The sequence below is a fragment of the Camelus ferus genome, chromosome 11 (assembly GCF_009834535.1).
Source record: "Camelus ferus isolate YT-003-E chromosome 11, BCGSAC_Cfer_1.0, whole genome shotgun sequence".
NCBI classification, from domain to species: domain Eukaryota; kingdom Metazoa; phylum Chordata; class Mammalia; order Artiodactyla; family Camelidae; genus Camelus; species Camelus ferus.
In genome coordinates, this window is record NC_045706.1 from 42,006,393 (window position 1) to 42,024,930 (window position 18,538).

Sequence of the window (18,538 nt, forward strand, 5' to 3'; positions counted from 1 at the left end):
TGGACTCACACTTCCTGAATCAGAACTTCCAGAGGACTGGACTGCCGGTGTGTATTTACCAAGCACCCCAGGGCATTCCCACCTAGTTAACATTATCCTCAAAGTCCAGGGGCAATGACCTAGGAGGAGACCAGCAGCTGAAGGGTGCAGCTGAGGGACTTCTAGGGGTACAGGAGTGACCTGGGTGTTTCTGGCCTGGCCTCCTAGGGAACACATTCCAGAAGAGCGAAGGGCTAAGTCCTTGGAGACACACTGAGAAACTCTGAACACAAAGCAGCCCAACCACACGGGGATAAGCACCACTCCTTACCTTGGTGGGCTGGAATGGACACAAGAAACAGCCAGAACCATGTCAATGCCTGGAGAATACATGAAAAGGGGACTCAGGCCCCTAAGGCCAATGTCAGGATGGGGAGAGGGAAGGAGGAAGAGTTTGTGACAGGATCTTGAAGACAGGAGATCCAGCAGAAGTAGAGGTCCCAATAAAGTATCATCATTAATAATAGCTTGGTTTGCTGAGCAGGACACAAAGCGGTCGGCTCCCATCACCTCACTAACTTCACTCACTGAGTACAGAATAATGAGACACCTGCTCCGGTGCAGAGTCCTTAGCTCAGGAGGCAGAGTGGTCTCAGCAGAGCTTCCGGCCCATGGACAGCTCTGCTCACTCACCTTTCCCCACTTCAAGTATTTGCCAAGTCTCTTCAGTTTTCTGCCGCAAGGGTTTTGTTTGTTTTTAAGACAGAGCTTGATTCCTTAGCCTGAAGGTGTGGGAGAGTTACCTCCACTGGGGCCAAACCTCAGCCAGCAGAGCAGAGAGGGGAGTGTGTGGATAAACACTGCAGCGCCCCAACTTCCAGAGGGATACATCTGAGGACTTTCTGAGGATCACACTGTAATAGTGGTATGTAATAGCTTCTATCCCCACGTATAACTAGATCATGAACATGTGCCCATGTTAAGTAAAGACTCCCATAAAACATTTTTAAGTTTTAAGTATCCATCATGAAGATTGGCATTTCTTAAGGGGGTGATGGTATGCCCTCTAGGGGACATTTAGGAAACTGGGGACACAGAGGCTTGGGGTGCCCACTGACACCCTGTGAGCTAAAGCCAGTGCCCTTGACATGCACAGAGCAGTCCCACATAACAAGGAACTGTCCCCCACAACCCTGCATGACTGCCAAATGTTCGGTGGGAATGTGAGAACCAGAGGCACCTGCCTTCAGCACAATCTGAAGTAGAAAACGATGAGGGCTAGTGGATGAAACAGAAATACCTAGAATACACAGGTATGGAGGAGGGAATAAGACTTAACTGTCTCAAACAATTTTACTCAGAGCCACTATCCTATGATTCCACCACATATAGAAAGCCACGTGACTTCCCACCTACTTCTCTCAAAGTTATCGATTTTCTATTATAACCCTGTCTTCTTCCATGATTGATAATCTCCAGATCCGACAATGAAACATGTCCATCATAAGTTTCACTATGGTTAACCATTTCAAATCCTACGCCTAGGCAGCTTTTACCCTTAAGCACAGACCAAGGAAACTATAATGTATGTATATACAAAATATTTTTATATGATTCTTACTATAGCAATACCTATAAATATAAATCCTAGAAGTCATCAAAATATCAAGTAATTTGGAATTAGTTAAATAAAAGATAGTATATTCATAGAATAGACTATTTCATAGCCATGAATGTTTTATGATATGGAAAAACACAAATTAAGTGGGACAAACAAGCTACAAAGAAATATGTTTCTAAGATTTCATATATATGCAGAAAATTCATGTATCTATTTCACATAGATTTCAAATATTCTCTTTCATATATATCTATTTCATATGCATATACAAATTAAATCAAAAATGTTTTTACCTAGAATTGGTAAAGGATAAAAGAAAAAATAGAGGCAGAGTGGTGGGAGCTGTGTGTGTCGTTATATACGATGTGTGTGTATGTGAGATATTTTAGTCTTGAAAAGGAATGACCCTGTCGATAATACCAGCAGCACTGGAGTAGCCACTGCCTCGCTGGGAAGACAGAGAGTAAGTAAAAGAATAGCCTCATTCCCATGTCCTCAGGAACACTGAACACTTAACCAGCTAATCAAAGTCCTAAATCAGATTTAATTTTATACACACTCTATCTCCTATAATCATTATTGACATTTCTCTCTTAAATCTATTCCAAGCTAGGCTAAGAAGTTTTCCAAGATGTTGATACGATAAGGACAAAAGTTTTCATTCAATTTCCTAGAAGTATTATTTCTAACACAGGGTTATAATGACACCAAAGTTTGCAAAACAAGTTTCTAATAGAAAAATGAGTTTCTTATAGAAAACTGTATGTTAAAGTATTTGGTATAAAAAATCAAATTTGTTCACCATGGCCATAAATGATCTCACTAGCTTTGTGATAATTAACCCATTACTCAGCCTATGTATAAAGACTGTATAGTCAGAATGCACTCTGGTCTAGCTAGCTTTATACTCTGGGGCCTGCTTTAAATAAACAGTGCTTCTAACAGATTCAAACCCTAATGCATCAGAAAGCCTCTTTCATACATCATTCTTTTTTATGTCCACATTAAAACAACAGAGACAACATAAAAATGCACACTACAATGGTAACAGAGGTCATATCTGGGTGGTAAGATCACAAGAAATTTTATGTCCTTGGAATTTACTGTTTCCCAATATAATCATGTTTCACTTATTTTATTATTATTTTTAATGAAAGAATGAGTCTCCCTTTTATTTTTACGCTAGTCATTGTCCAGCCAAAGTGCTAACATTTTATCAAGCAATCAAGGGCAGACTCCTCCAAAAAAAAAAAAAAAAAAGATTTCATTCCCAGAATAATCAAGTGTGGGCTCATTTTCAATCAGCAGTTTAAGGATTTGGTGTGGGGTTTGTGCGTATGTGTGCGCACACGCACGTGCTCTACAGTAGGGAGGATGAAGTATTTTTATCCGGGACTGCAAAAGCTTGTATTATTAAGCTAAAGTCTTTCCATGTCTAATCCTTTAAACAGCTAGAATGTTGAGCATTTTCAGTGTTGGAGCCAGAAGGGGCTTTAGAAATTATCTGACCCCAACTCTTATTAGAGGAGGGAACTGAGGGACTTCAGTGAAGTGGCCAAGGTCATCTGATAGACATAAGACCCTCCATTTCTTAATCTGAAGGTTCTTTCCATTCCACCAGACTGCTTCTGTGCCCACAGGGTGGAGGCAAGATTTGGGGGTGTGGGAGAGCCCTCACTATACGGGCCCCTTTCTACACCGTGTAAGAAGAGAAAGCTATTTTTAGAACCTCCTCACTACCCAACTGCATACCAGGGAGTTTCAAAACATTGTCAAGACAAGCTAATTTAAAAAAAAAAAAAAAACTCTACCTCACCCCATTGCCCAATTTAAAAAAAAAAAAAAAAAGAAGAGAAAAAAATTCTAAGAGTACACCGATAAGAACATGCTGATGACATGCAGAGCTCCCGCTCTGGTACAGTCCAAGAAGGCAGACCTTATCTTCTTTATTATTAAAAATCTCTGGATGCTCATTCTCTTACTCGTGTTTTTTTCTTTTTAGCAGAGCCCATTAAGACTCTGCTTACTTATATGAAAAACATTTGAACAAGAAACAATCAGCTATTAAAACACATACAAATTGTCTCTCTCAAAAACAAAAGATGAAAGGATTTATCCCCCATGGAAAAGTTGCTGCCAACAAAACTTCCTCTTTCCATAAAGCAACAAAGCCTTTTCTTTTATCTGGAATGTTACAAAAATAGTCAAAGCCATCAAAGGCTGTTATCCTTGCTAATACCCCAATCTTCAACCCCCTCTAACTGGGGACTTCCAGATGAAGAAGCTAATGAACTTCAACTGGCAAATGTAACCACCAACTTAATTAGTAGTAACACACTGCTATAGAATAGCTCCTGTTTATACAGAGGAGGTCTTTAACGACATTAAAAGGCTTAATGCTGTCATAAATTCTAATATAATATTTTAAACACAAGTGAATTAATCACTCTCAAAAGTAAATTTACTTAGCTGGGTAAGAAATCCCCAACTTCATTAGTATTCTCGTACATTCATAAATTCCCCTTTGTCATATCTTGAGCATTTACAGGATTGGCACTGGCTTTAGCTATAAAAATCAATCAAACTAATGCATATTCATCAACTCACTGCTCTCAGCAGATTGATGGCACTTGTCTTGGTTCTATTACAAGGGAAGTGAGGGCTTAAGCCAATCACAGCCTCACAGGGTATCAAACTAGAAAATGAGAGGGTTGTATTAAATGATTACTAAGGCTTCATTCTTGCTCTAACTAAATGCAGTTCAATAGTTTGACATGTTTTGAAAAACTCCAGGTACTGAGGAGCATGCTAGGGTAGGGTAATTTGTGGCCCCACCACTCAGATGCACCAAAAATCCAAGTTAGAATGTAAACACAGCATCTTGGAAAAGGAAGCATTAAGGCATTATCAGCCCTTACTTTATTAGGGCTTAGCTCCAGGCAGCTAGAATCCAAAGGATGAGCAGTTGCTGGCAAGAAGAGGATTGAAGCAGGCATTTTAAATCAAATGCCTACAGGAGCCAAGCAAAGAGCATAAATAAATGAAGAGATCTGGGTGAGAACTGTGAAAAAGTGGAGAGCTGCTTCTCAGCTCTAGCTAACTGCTGCCTTGTAGGAATGTATGCCCTGGGTTATCTCATCATATTTTTCAAAAGAACAAAGATTTGTAAAACTTGATTTTTAAATATTGAAATAAAGTATGTTAAAACATTCTACAAGCCAAATATGTCTCCATACCAGATACTAGGACCCCATATCTGAGATCTCTGATGTGGGGCACTGTACCACCAAGGAATATAACAGAGGGACGTAGGGATATAGCAAATAGGAGGAAAGATGCAATGGAAAAGGGCAGAGTGGGCTCAGTCAATATCTGAGGCTGGCTCTGTGGAGGGAATGCAAACTTGGATTTAAGAAGAGATTAAGACAGTGAGTCTAAACCTTTTGGGGGGTCATGGGTAGCATATGAGATTCTGATAAATGCTTTAGAGATTTTCCCTGGACAAATAAACACATGCAGTAAGCAAAATAATGCCACCCACCAGGATGTCTGTGTCCTCACTCCTTGTCCCCCTCCTGACGTTACCTTTCGTGACAAGAGATTCTGCCAATGTGATTAAGTTAAGGACCTTGAGATGCAGAAATTATAGTGGGTCATCGGAGTGGACCCACTAATCACATGAATCCTTAAAATCAAAAAACCTTTCCTGCCCATGGCTGGTAACAGAGAAGAACAAACCTGACTCCATATTGGATCTATTCCTTTAGCTCTAGTACTCTGTTGCTTGTGCTGAGTCATGCTGGCTCTGCACCTTTTGTAAAAGAATGTTGTCTATAGCCTGAAATACACATATAGTCCATCTCAAGGCTCTGACCTTTAGAGTTACAACACTTTTCCATTCATACAGAGGCAGTTGCAGAACAGAGAACAACCTTTGTTTTGTTGGAGGTTTACAGGAACAGTGTGATCAAATAAATCTACACGGAAAGCTGCAAGAACAAAAGATTCCAGCACCAAAAAGTTTGCAAAAATCAGCCAAACCCTCTCCCCTTTCAGTATAAAAGAATTCTGAATTCTACCTCTGGTAAGATGGACCTTTGGGCACTAGCCCACCTTCTTCTCAGTCTGCTGGCTTTCTGAATAAAGTAGCTGTTCCTTGCCCCAACAACTCATCTCTCAATTTATTGGCCTGTCAATGAGACCTGCAGTAGGAGCTTGGACCCAGTAACACGGTCAGAGGGAGACACACGGAAGAAGGCTCAGAGAGATGCCATGTTGCTAACTTTGAAAATGCAGCAAGAGGCCATGAGCCAAGCAGTGTAGACAGCTTCTGAATGCTGGAATAGCCAAGGAAATAGATCAATTCTCCCTTAAAACTTCCAGAAAGGAGTGCAGGCCTGGTGACGCCTTTATTTAAGCCCAATGAGACCCATGTTGGTCATGTATCCTACAGAATTTATAAAACTATAAATTTATGTTGTTTTAAGCCACAGGTTTGTGGTCATTTGTTACAGTAGCAATAAAAAACCAATATAGTATATACACATTCAGACTTTGGCAAAATCATTCATATGCCTCCCTGAAGCTCACCCACAAAGATAAAGGCTCCTGGTGCTAGAAAGAGCTAACAACACACTCTCAGCGCTGTAAGGTATGAAACTGTTTCCCCTTGGCACACGTGGGAAGATAAATACTCACCCCATGCCACAATCAATTACAAAATCTCACTTCTACAATGATGGAGTCACTCTCTGAACACTAACTACTCCTTTGAGACTCACCCAAATTGCATGTGACCCCTTGATGGCTCGTTGCTGCAGAAGTCTTTCTTCCTTTTCTCAAAGTGTTCATTATGCTAAGAACATGCTTCCCCACCTCATCCCCAAGAAGGTGGCATTTTACACCTGCTGAGATTTAGCCTGGATTCTTCCCTCACTTTGAGCCAGACCTAGGTCTGGCATGTCCTGTTACAGTACCATGTCACCATCAAGTTCTTACTGGGCATGGTATTCCCGAACCTGGCCATATGCTGGCTTAAAACGGAAGAGGAATGTTATCAGGAATGTGAGCTACCTGACTCAAAGTTGTTTTTAGCCTCAGATCTCATTTCATCAGTTCATCAAATTTCACAATCCCTGTAATATTTTGAGATTGTTTTTCTTTTAAGTTCCATTAGAATGACCCTAGGTAACGCCACCATGGTTGTGACAAATAACTCTGCAGTTTAAAGGTTGCCATCCCAATCTAAACACTAAACCTAATATACCAGACACAACTAGCCTAACAAAGCTCCTGATTTGGGACTTAACACCGGATCCTGTGATTGCCAACACTGGTGCACAGACAATTCTGGAATGCTGCTGGCTCAGAAAGCTAAATCCTGTCAAAGCAGAATATAGAGGCTAGAAGGGAAAAAGAAGAAAAGAACAAGGTATTTGGGGTCCTATGGAAGTTTGCTAAAATGAAGAGGAAGAAAGACTAGAGACCAGATCTGTTTTTGCAAGAAACGGCCTATCTACTGGGGAGAGAAGCCTGACTTAGTGAGGAAGGCTGCCCAGTGACCCTGTATCTGATTCCTTTTCCCGACATACAGAAGAGGTCTAGGAACCTCCTAAAAATTTACATTAACTTTTGTGTGTATGTGCATCCCTTTTGTTCTAGGGAAAGGTGCTATGAATCTGAGAATCTTAATGAAACTCCCTACCCCCAAATGTAAGAAATAGCTCAGTGGCAGAGCATCTGCTTAACATGCACAAGGTCCTGAGTTCAATCCCCAGTACCTCCATTAAAAAATAATCATAAAAATTAAAAATAAGTAAAATCTTACAAGAAAAAGAATTGCTGCCTTTATGTTGCCCCATGAGGGCTTTTCTAATTCAATACACTTAGCTCTTACTAGTCATATGTAAATGACTCCCACCACAGGATCCTATTAAATTGCTGACTTTCCTTTTGATGACATTAATATTACCATTTACCTTCTCCACAGTACATGGGATATAAAGTGGTTTTAAGGGTACCAAATATCAAGTATCTTGAGAAGGGTAACTGCTAATGTAATTTTCTTCATCAGCTTCTGTGGAATATCCACCCCAAAGGGCCACCATCTATTCCTTTTGTTTTTAGTGTTTTGCATTACCTTTTTTATTATTCTGAAATACGCATGGGAATATATAGTTGGCCTTATTCTTGCTGAGAGAAGCAGTCACCAGTCTGATGTGGGGGAGACAGGGTCACTGCCTAAACTGGTTCCAGCCAGCCTAAAACTGCTTTGTTACAGTAAGGCCTCCAGAAGGAGGGAGAGTGTCCTGGTCAGCAGAGAAATGACAGGGCTGAGTCTTACCGAACCTGACCTGAGATCAAGATAAACAGACAAGAGATGGTGACCAGGAGTTGAGGCCAAGATGGCGGAGTAGATGGATGCAGTGCCCACCCTCTCCCACGAACACAACAAAAACTACACTTACATGTGAAACAACTTGCACAAAATACCTACTGAACTTTGGGAGATTATCTCTTACATCAGAAATAAAGGGAGAATCCTCATAAAACTGGATAAACAAGTTTACACCATATAGGATGGGGAACTATATTCAGTATCTTGTAGTAACCTATAATGAAAAAGAACATGAAAATGAATACATGCACATGTATGACTGAAACATTATGCTGTTCACCAGAAACTGATACATTACAAACTGACTATATTTTAATTTTAAAAAATTAAAAGAAAAATTTTTTAATTAAAAAAAAGAGAGATGGAGGGTGAGAAAAGGCACCCAGGAATCCAACCAGATAATCAGTCCTCATCAACCCTCTGGGGCTCTACACATTTAGTAAGCTGAGTATTTAAAAGCACAATTTCATAACACAGCCAATCTTGTCTGTAGTTGTTGATTCATATCGACTCTGCTGCCTTGGAAAAAATTTCTAAAGGTCATGCTCAGAAGTATAGCCCTCCCTTTCCCTGAGCAAGAGCTATGATTACACTGTACACAAGATCCTACAAAGACAGCTGACACAACTAGCGGTTGAATTCTTTCTTCTGTTTATTTCCAGAAGAGACTTTCCATAGACAGCTGCAATGCCAGGCTCCCATCCGAAGGCCAGGCCAACCTGGCTACAGACAGCCTTCCGCCCACATTCCTGCCCTGGACCCCGGGCTATCTCCAGCAAGTCTAGCAGAGCAGAGAAGCCAGCCTCAGGGCCACTTCAGGGCTTAAGGGCACCACTTGGATCAATCAGCACAGAAGCAGCAGCACCTGCTATGCTGTAATCAGACATCTGGAGGTTCAAATTCTGGCTCAAACTTCTTACTGTGCAACATTAGACAAACACCTGAATGTCTCAGTCTCAGGCTCCCCTGCCATAAAATGAGGCTAGGAGTACCCAGTTTCTGGAAAAGTGGCGAGGGCCAGATGACAGAAGATGTGAAAAGCAATTGGCTTGATGTCTGCACTGTCATCACTAATCATTATCACAGAAGAAAACCTAATCACCTCTAGCAGAGAATGAAAGCAGACACAATAAAATCAGCATTTCTCTAAGGGCAGACTGGTCTCCACTCCCCTCTGAGCCTTAAGGCTCATTATCTTCCAACTGAAGGCAGAGAAAGCAGTTATTTACATTTCTCTTAAGCTCAGAGTCAATGATTCTCCGTCTGGGCCTCTTTAAGCAGCTTCTCTCACCTCAAGGAATGCCAACAGAAGTGCCTTGCCTCTTGAGTGGGGGTAGCCAGCACAGGCATTAGCATTTCTGGGCAAGGACTCCCAGGCCCAATGCAACTTCTGTCAACAAAGGACCCACCTTGGTTGAACTCGCACGGTTTCTTGGCACCTAAAGGTATGGTCCTGTGGACTCTGCTGAGCTGGCATTCCTGTTCTCCCCTGACACTCTGACTGGCTGGGTACCACATGCTCTGTCTCCTGCAAGAAAAACAGCAAAAGCAGATGAACTGTCAGCAGCCATCAGTTCCTCAGTGTCTCCGGCGTGGGGTGGGTCTCAGGTCAGGGCAGCAGCAACACCAAACACACGCTGCCGATGGGAGAGGGGAAGCAGGCCAATGAGGGACCCAAAAGTTAAAAAGCCTCTTTCTATCAGTCAGTTGCTGCAAAGTTACAGAATAAATAAAAATAATAATAAAAATCTAAACTTTATAGACATTAACAATATTAGAGAAGAGTATTTGATGAACAGACATATCTAAAAATACTATCTCCAGAATATTTATAGCATAGGCTCATTTTTGCAAAAACAAATGTATGAATGTATACACACACACAGACACAGACACACAGAGATTGGGATAAAGTGAACCAAATCTTAACAGTGACTAACACTAAGATGTCATTTTTTTTTCCTTTGAGCATCCATCTATATAAACATTTTTTTTACAACAATCATACATCATTCCTGTAATAAGAAAGAAATGCGAGTTAGTCTGAAAACTAAGGAACAAATTATTTTTATAAATTCCAAATCCCCAGCATGCTCGGTCTCCATACGTCCCTCTGTCCCTTCCTCCCTTCACACCCCCCCCCAACACACCCCTACACGTGTCACTGGCTACTCTACATCCAAAGAAATTACCTTATTAGTTCCATCATCCCATGATGAAATCTACTCAATTTAGAAACTCCCTAGAAGCTAATTCTAGAGAGTATCACAAACATGCCCAAGCTAAGATGAACCTGTATTCAATACAAGGACACACACCCAAAATGAAAGGCATACGTAAGTTCAGCAATTGAATCACTATGGTCTTTAAGCTAGGCCAAACCTCTGACAAATTTTCCTTAGGATAATATAGCCCCTCTCTACCTGATAAATGAAACACTAAGGCCAAAATCAGTGAGAAATTTAGAAAATCCAGATGGCTACTGTCATGCAGTCAAAAACATTCATGTGATGCAGTGAATCTGGGTCTGACTGTGCAGTTTATTGTGGTGACAATATAGACCAAGTTCCTCTAGTAGAGATGTGGGTTGAAGTCAGTACAAGTGCCAATACATCAGGTGTCTCAGAAGTCACTTTTCCAAAATAAGAATAATTTGGTGGGGCTATTTGCCAAGTAGTCATCACAAAATCATAGTTTAGATGCCTTCCTATAAAAGGGACAGAGTGGACAGTGGGGAGCAGAGCTAAGGAAAAGGAATGAATTAGACCTACCAGGATCCTTTCTTTTATTCCATTTTTCTAAGCCTCCAGCTTGAGGCAGGAGAACACATTATATGAAAGGCTTCCATTAATATACAATAGTTCCCTAGACATAGTAGCTACTTGTGAAAAATTCTACAGCTACCCAAATACTGGCCAAGATTATCCAAACAATGGTTTTCAAGTGAGATAGCTCTGCCTGCAAGTATTCTAGGTATGTGACCTCAGGTAAATTACATCAGTTAGCTGGACCTCAGTTTTCTTGTCTATAAAATGGAGCTAATACTCCAAACTCACAAAGTTGTTGAACAAAACGTAGTAGGGAAGAACAAACTTGACTTCATATTAGATCTGTTCCTTTGGTTCCAACCCTGTGCTCTATTTCCTGTGCTTAGTCATGCTGGTTCTGTACCTTTTGTAAAAGAATGCTGCTTGTAGCCTGAAATACACATAAGGCCCATTGTCAAAGCTCTGACCTTTAAGGGTACAACACTTCCCCATTCATATGAAGATAAAAAGTTGCAGAACAGAAAATAACATTTGACTTCTTGGAGGTTTACAGGGACATCACGACCTGACCACAGGGACAACTACAAGAACAAAGGATTCTGACAGGAAATTTGCAACAACCAACCATACCCTCTCCCCTTTTTAGCATGAAAGGAGCTCAAAATTCTGACTTGGGGAAGATGGTTCTCTAGGACATTAGTCCCCAACTTCTCTGACTGCTGGTTTTCCGAATAAAGTCATTATTCCTTGCCCCCACACCTAGTCTCCCGATTTACTGGCCTGTCATGTGGTGAGCAGAACGAGTCTGGACTCAGTAACAAAGATGCTCTTTTACTGCTTACCAACTGGAGGCACACAGCGGATGGAAGTTGTTGATGATGATATTCCTTTTATAAAGATTCCCTCAAAGCTCAATATTCTGAAATTAGTATTAAGGAAATCCTTGGACACTTAACCCAAATGAGTTCAGCAAAAGCAACCTTATTTTTGTGGTAGGATGCTTGTTTCAGGTTTCTATACTAATAGTATTATTTTAAACATCATATTGAGAAGCCTCCATACTCATAGACCTAAAGAAACAGCCCTCCTAATCTCTAAAAAATTTGAACCATAAATTTCCATTTTACTAAAACTTAATCCTTTTAGGGAAGAGCAGGGTTTTTTCCCCCAAAGACAGTGTTTTATCTAATCCTTTGAACCAACGGAGGTTGAAAAGGGTTAGAAGCCACACACTGCTAGACTCCCATGGATTTTATGAACAAAAGCAAAAATAAATAAATGACACTACATCAAACTGAAAAGCTTTTGCACAGCAAAGAAACAAACAACAAAACGAAAAAGCAGCCTATTGAGTGGTAAAAGATATTTGTAAATCCTGTATCCGATAAGGGACTAAAATCCAAAACATACAAAGAACTCACACAACTCAGTAACAAAAAAAAAAAAATCTGATTAAGAAATGGGCAGAAAACTTGAATAGACTTTTTTTTTTAAGGAAGACACACTGATAGGCAACAGACACATGCAAAGATACTCAACACCACTAATCATCAGGGAAATGCAAATCAAAACCACAATGAGATATCACCTCATACCTACCAGAATGTCTTCTTGATAATAGCCAACAAATAAATAAATGTTGGTAAGAATGTGGAGAAAAGGGAACCCTCATGTACTATTGGTGGAATATAAATTGGTACAGTCACTATGTAAAACAGTATGGAGTTTTCTTTAAAAATTAAAAATAGAACTACCAAATTTTAACTGAGCAGGACCCTACTGTCATCAGTGACCACCTGATATCTGTAATGGTGTTTGTAATGGCTTAGCTGTATAATGGTTTCAAAGGTTTTTCTCCTGCCCCCGCTGACCAGAGTTAGGCTGGAAAGGAGGGAGGCTTGCGTGGTCCGCCCAACCCCCTTGTGGTGCTGGTGCTGCCTGCAGGGATCATGCTCAGTGACCTGCTTTTGCCCTCAGTGCCTTGTTCTTGACACCAATGCCCTCCTCTTGACTCCAGTACCCTCTTCTGGACCCCTTCTGGTTTCTTTGTATCCTGTTGTTGAAGCTGCAGGTCCCAGGCCTCAGGCTGCTTAAAGGCTAAAAGCATTTATCAACCTGACTCTGAACTATACAAATTTTTCTCTAGAGCTCTTTTCCATGGAGCCCCTTCTTATGCATCCTTTGTTCTAGGTACAAGAATATTAAGACAGTTCCAAAGCCAGAGGTGAACTTCATACCCAGTAGAAGGAAGATCACTGCATCTACAAAAATAAGAACAATTTTGCAACAATTTGTTACCCTGTAAGTCATCTTTATGGAAACTAGCTCCACCCCCTTGAACTTTTACTATAAAACCCCCTGCCTTCTCTCCTCAGCAGGCTCACAGTCTTAAGAGTCATTACCCCACAGTAACCTTTGCCTGGCAAAGAAATAAGGCTGCCTTGTCTACTTTATCCAAAACTCTGTCCTTGAGTCTCAATAAGGTAAGTGGGGTACAGAGGCCATGTTTCAACAACAATAGGATTCAATGATTCCATTTCTGGGTATTTATCCAAAGAAAATGAAAACACTAATTCAAAAAGATACATGCACCCCTATGTTGAAGCATTATTTACAATAGCCAAGATATGGACGCAACCTAAGTGTCCACAGAAGGGATAAAGAAGATGGTACATACACACACACACACACTGGAATATTACCTAGTCATAAGAATGAAATCTTGCCATTTGCAAGACTAGGATGAACCTAGAGGGCTCATTCTAGAGGACACTATGCTAAGCGAAACAAGTCAGACAGAGAACGACAGACACAATATGATTTCACTTACATGTGGAATCTAAAAAACAAACAAGCAAAACAAATAGACACACAGATACACAGAACAAACCAATGGTCACCAGAGGGAAGGTAGGTGGGGGATTGTGCAATATAGGTGAAGGAGATTTAAGAGATATAAACTTCCAGTAATAAAACAAGTCACAGTTATGTTATGCACAACATAGGGAATACAGTCAATAATACTGCAGTAACTTTGCTTGGTGACAGATGGTTACTAGACATATCATGGTGATCAATTAGTAATGCATACATATGTTGAAACACTGTGTTGTGCACCTGAAACTAATGTAACACTGAAAGTCAACTATACTTCAATTTGAAAAAAACAATCACCACTATTTACAATAGCCAAGACACGGAAGCAACCTACATGTCCATCAACAGATGATTGAATAAAGAAGTTGTGATATATAATACACACATACATACACAATGGAATACTACTCAGCCATAAAAAGAATAAAATAATGACATTTGCAGCAACATGGATGGACTTGGCATTGTCATACTAGGTGAAGTAAGCCAGAAAGAGAAAGAAAAATACCATATATGATATCACTTATATGTGGAATCTAAAAAATAAAAGGTACAAATGAACTTATTTATAAAACAGAAAGACTCACATAGAAAACAAAACTATGATTACTAGGGAAGGGGAGGACGGAGGGATAAATTGGGAATTTGGAATTTACAGATACTATATACACTATTCAGTATCTTGTAATAGTCTATAATGAAAAAAACATGAAAAGGAATATATCTATGTTATAAATAAATCACCATGCTGTACACTAGAAATTAACACATTGTAAACTGAATATACTTCAATAAAAAATTTTTAATAAAATTTAAAAAAACAATCACCAAGAATATTGATAATTAAGAGAGGTATATTAAAGTAAGACATCCCCACCCCCAAAGAACTTTAAAAATTGACTTTCTGACAAAGACTGAAGTGTGAGAGGGCAGACACTACCTTGCCTTCTTCTATGTTAATGTGTTTGTCAAATGAGCAGGTCCAAGTGGACCAAGGCGAACAAGGGAAGTAGAAGCCAAGACTCCCTCCTCCAGGCTTATCTTCTGCCACTTGGCCAGGCACAGTCTGGATGGGCATCTGTAAGAGCAGTCATCCTACATCTTTTCCTGTTCTCAACTGTCCTCTTCTACCCTTCGACCTCACCTCCAGCATTTCCCAAGTCCAGCCTCTACAAAGTGATTTGTTGGTTCTCTGCTATATGCAGGAGCAATCAAATCGACTAAGCTCTGAGATATTTTACAAGAAACATATTTTGGTTATTTTCTGATCCATGAGCAAAGGCTAGGATGGTAGAGAAGTTATTAGGTTGAAAGGATCAAAACCCCAGCTGAGATAAGAAAAAATTAGCTGCCCATAAGCAGAAATGGTGAAATACAATATTTTGTACTTATTGGGATCTTAGTGAGTCCAGCTGCTTCACAGAGAACTTGAGAGAATCTAGTTTTAACTCAGTGGCATGGCCACTGCTTCAGGCCCTTCCAAGCTTCCCAATTTGTAGAGATCCATAAAGCAGAAGAAAGAATTCTTCACCCTCATTCCAGTTTTTGCCCATCTGCTCTAGTTTGCCAAATCAGAATATTACCCTTGGGCCTCAAAGACATATGCTTCCTGTAAATCATCCTTCCAAGGTGTGGTCAGTCAAAACATTAACTTTTTTCAATATTCTCAAACTTGAGGTTTTATCTGTGTCCATTTTACTCCAAAATTGATTTAAAATGCTATTTTCTCCAACTGTTGGCTTAAATTTTAAATTAAGTGTTTTTATAACTAATCACTCCATTGCTAACAATGTCTTGCATTTATGAGAGCATGTTCTTCCCAAGAGCTCTAATTAGTACATGATTAATGCATCTGATATCTTCCTAGCTCAGAAAAGCATACATATTCAGCTCTTAGAACAAACAGGGAAAGTGCTATAAATCTACCCTCTATCACCCTAGACTTCCTCTTACTTTAAACCTGAACATGTCTGTGAAAGTAACTTAAACTCCTGCTGAATAATCGGGAGTTTTAAAAACCTTTACCTCTGATTAAAAGAGCTATTCAATTATCACATTCATTTCATGATTGGGGGAAAGGAAGCCCTGAAAGAGATGATTTTAATTTCTTTTTAAAAATGTATGTCTGATTATTACTTAATGTTCTTGTCTATTAAGAAATAAGGAACTTAGATAACTATTTCTTTAGTCCTATCAGTCCATTTTCAAAAATAATTTGTCTACCTTAGTCACTATTTCAACACACAAAAAAACATATGAAGGAAGGCAGGCATTGGTTCAAAATCCACACATATGCAAAAAGTTGGATCTCTGATCCTATTTCCTTATCTGTAATAGAGAGATATCACCATTATAGTTTCAAGAATTTCTAGTAGAAAACATTCAATTTAAGTTGTCTATCTTGTCCATTTTCCAAATCAAGTAACATTCACTGAGTTCCTGGTCTGTACCAACCACTAAACTAGGTACTTTTAACCTACATTTCCTCATTTAAAACTAGGAGGTTGATTTGCCTCTTCCAGTTTCCCCCGTGAGAATATTCAAGAGAAGACAAGACAGATGACTTACCTAGGCTAGGAAGACTGTCTTTCATGCAAGAGATGCCTTCCTGAATTCCCTGAAAAATCTGATATTTATATATCTTAAGACCATTCCCATACAGAAGACATTGGGTATTTCTGTTCACCAGGTAAAGTGGAAGTATTTCAATAAAATAAACACAACTTCTAATTCAATAGACCTGAACAGCTTTCAAATTATGCAAATATTGATAAATTTGGGGGACTACATTATTTCAAACTGTTTGCATTGAGACATAATACTTTATATTTAATATTTAATTCAAAATTGCATAAACTTTATCATTAGACCTAGAGAACTCAGATCCTAATCTCAATCTCCTAAATCCAAGTTCAGAGTTCTTTCCACTATGTTTCAACATCCTGAGTTTACTACTGTCAAATGACAAAAACTAAAACAATTTAGTAACTAGTTTGATGTCTTTTATTCAAGGGAAAATGATCCATGGGTTGGGGGAGTACAGCACCTATCAAGCAGTAGAGTGCTCTTCTTGAGGGATTATGGGCAAGAGTGAGTATTACAGAGCATTAGAAGAGGCAACACAGAAACAGGGCATGACTGGCTAGGAGGCCAGGTATTTCCTTATAAGGCTAGCTGGGCCTATCTTCTGGTGTAAGGTAAACTAACTAAAGATTAGTTGGAGGATTGTTAATTGATGTATGTTAGCTTTCCTCGATAGGTGTTTCCAGTAGGTGCAGGCTGACTAAAGTATTAGTATTGGAGGTCCTGGCCAGAACAATTAGGCAAGAAAAAGAAATAAAAGGCATCTAAATTGGGAAGGAAGAAGGAAAACTGTCACTATCCGCAGATGACACAACATATAGAAAACACTAAAGGCTCCACAAAAAAACAGAATAAATTCAATAAAGGTGCCAAATGCAAAATCAACATACAAAAATCTGTTGCATTTCTATACATTAATAATGAACTATCAGAAAGAGAAATTAAGATAACAATCCCATTTACAAATGCATCAAAAAGAGTAAAATATCTAGGAATAAATGTAATCAAGGAGGTCTAAGACCTGCACACTGATAAGGCATTGATAAAATAAATTTTGAAAAAGACACAGATAAATGAAAGGATATTCTATGCTCACGAATTGGAAGAACGAGTAGTGTTAACATGTCCACATTACCCAAAGTAATCTACAAGTTCAGTGCAATCCCTGTCAAAATTTCAATGGCATTTTTCACAGAACTAGAACAAATCATTGTAAAATTTGTATGGAACCACAAAAGACACCAAATAGCCAAAGTAATCTTAAAAAGAACAAAGCTGGAGGTATCATGCTCCCTGATGTCAAACTATACTACAAATCTTTACTAATCACAACAGTATGATGTTGGCATAAAAACAGACACATAGATCAATGGAACAGAATAGAGCCCAGAAATAAACTTATGCGTATGTAGTGAATTAATTTATCACAAAGGAGGCAAGAATGTCAACTGGGAAAAAACAGTCTCTTCAATAAATGGTGTTGGGAAAACTAGCCAGCCATATGTAAAAGAATCAAACAGGACCATTATCTTATACCATACACAAAAATTAACTCAAAATTGATTAAAGACTTGAACTTATAAGACCAGAAACTATCAAACTCCTAGAAGAAAACATATGGTAAGTTCCTTGACATCATCCTTAGCATTATTTTTTGGCTCTCACTCCAAAGACAATGGCAACAAAAGCAAAAATAATCAAATGAGACTACATCAAACTAAAAAGTTTCTGCACAGTGAAGGAAACCACCAACAAAATTAAAAAGCAACCTACTAAATGGGAGAATACATTTGCAAATCACAAATCTGATAAGGAAGGGGTAAATATTCAAAATATACAGAACTCATACAATCCAACAACAAAAAAACCCCAAAACCAAACAATCCAATTAAAAAATGGGCAGAGGATATGAAAAGACATTTTTTTCAAAGATGACATAAAGATTGCCAAAAAGCACATGAAAAGATGCTCATCATCATTAATCTCAGGGAAATATAAATCAAAACCACAATGAGAACTCAAAACCAGAATGGCTATTATAAAAAAAGACAATAAATAATAAGTGTTGCCAGGGATGTAGAGAAAAGGAACCCTCATGCACTGTTGGTGAGAATGTAAATTGGTGGCAACACTATGAAAACAGCATGGCAGTATCTTAAAAATAATAAAAATAGAACTATCTAACAATCCAGCAATTCAACTCCTGGGTATTCACCTGAGAAAAAGAAAAACACTAATTTGAAAAGATGTATGACTCCAATGTTCACAGCAGCATTATTTACAATAGCCAAGATATGGAAGATACCTAAGTGT

General features: G+C 39.1%; 1 protein-coding gene across 11 annotated transcripts in view; it reads right to left on the reverse strand.

The window, feature by feature from the left end:
- Window positions 1-18,538, reverse strand: part of FAM13C (family with sequence similarity 13 member C) — a 536,869-nt gene that overhangs the window by 481,767 nt on the left and 36,564 nt on the right. For all 11 annotated transcript variants that reach the window (XM_032491443.1, XM_032491444.1, XM_032491445.1 and 8 more), the window contains one exon: window positions 9,407-9,525. In XM_032491443.1, the coding sequence (XP_032347334.1) occupies window positions 9,407-9,525 (119 nt within the window). The remainder of the gene's footprint in view (window positions 1-9,406; window positions 9,526-18,538) is intronic.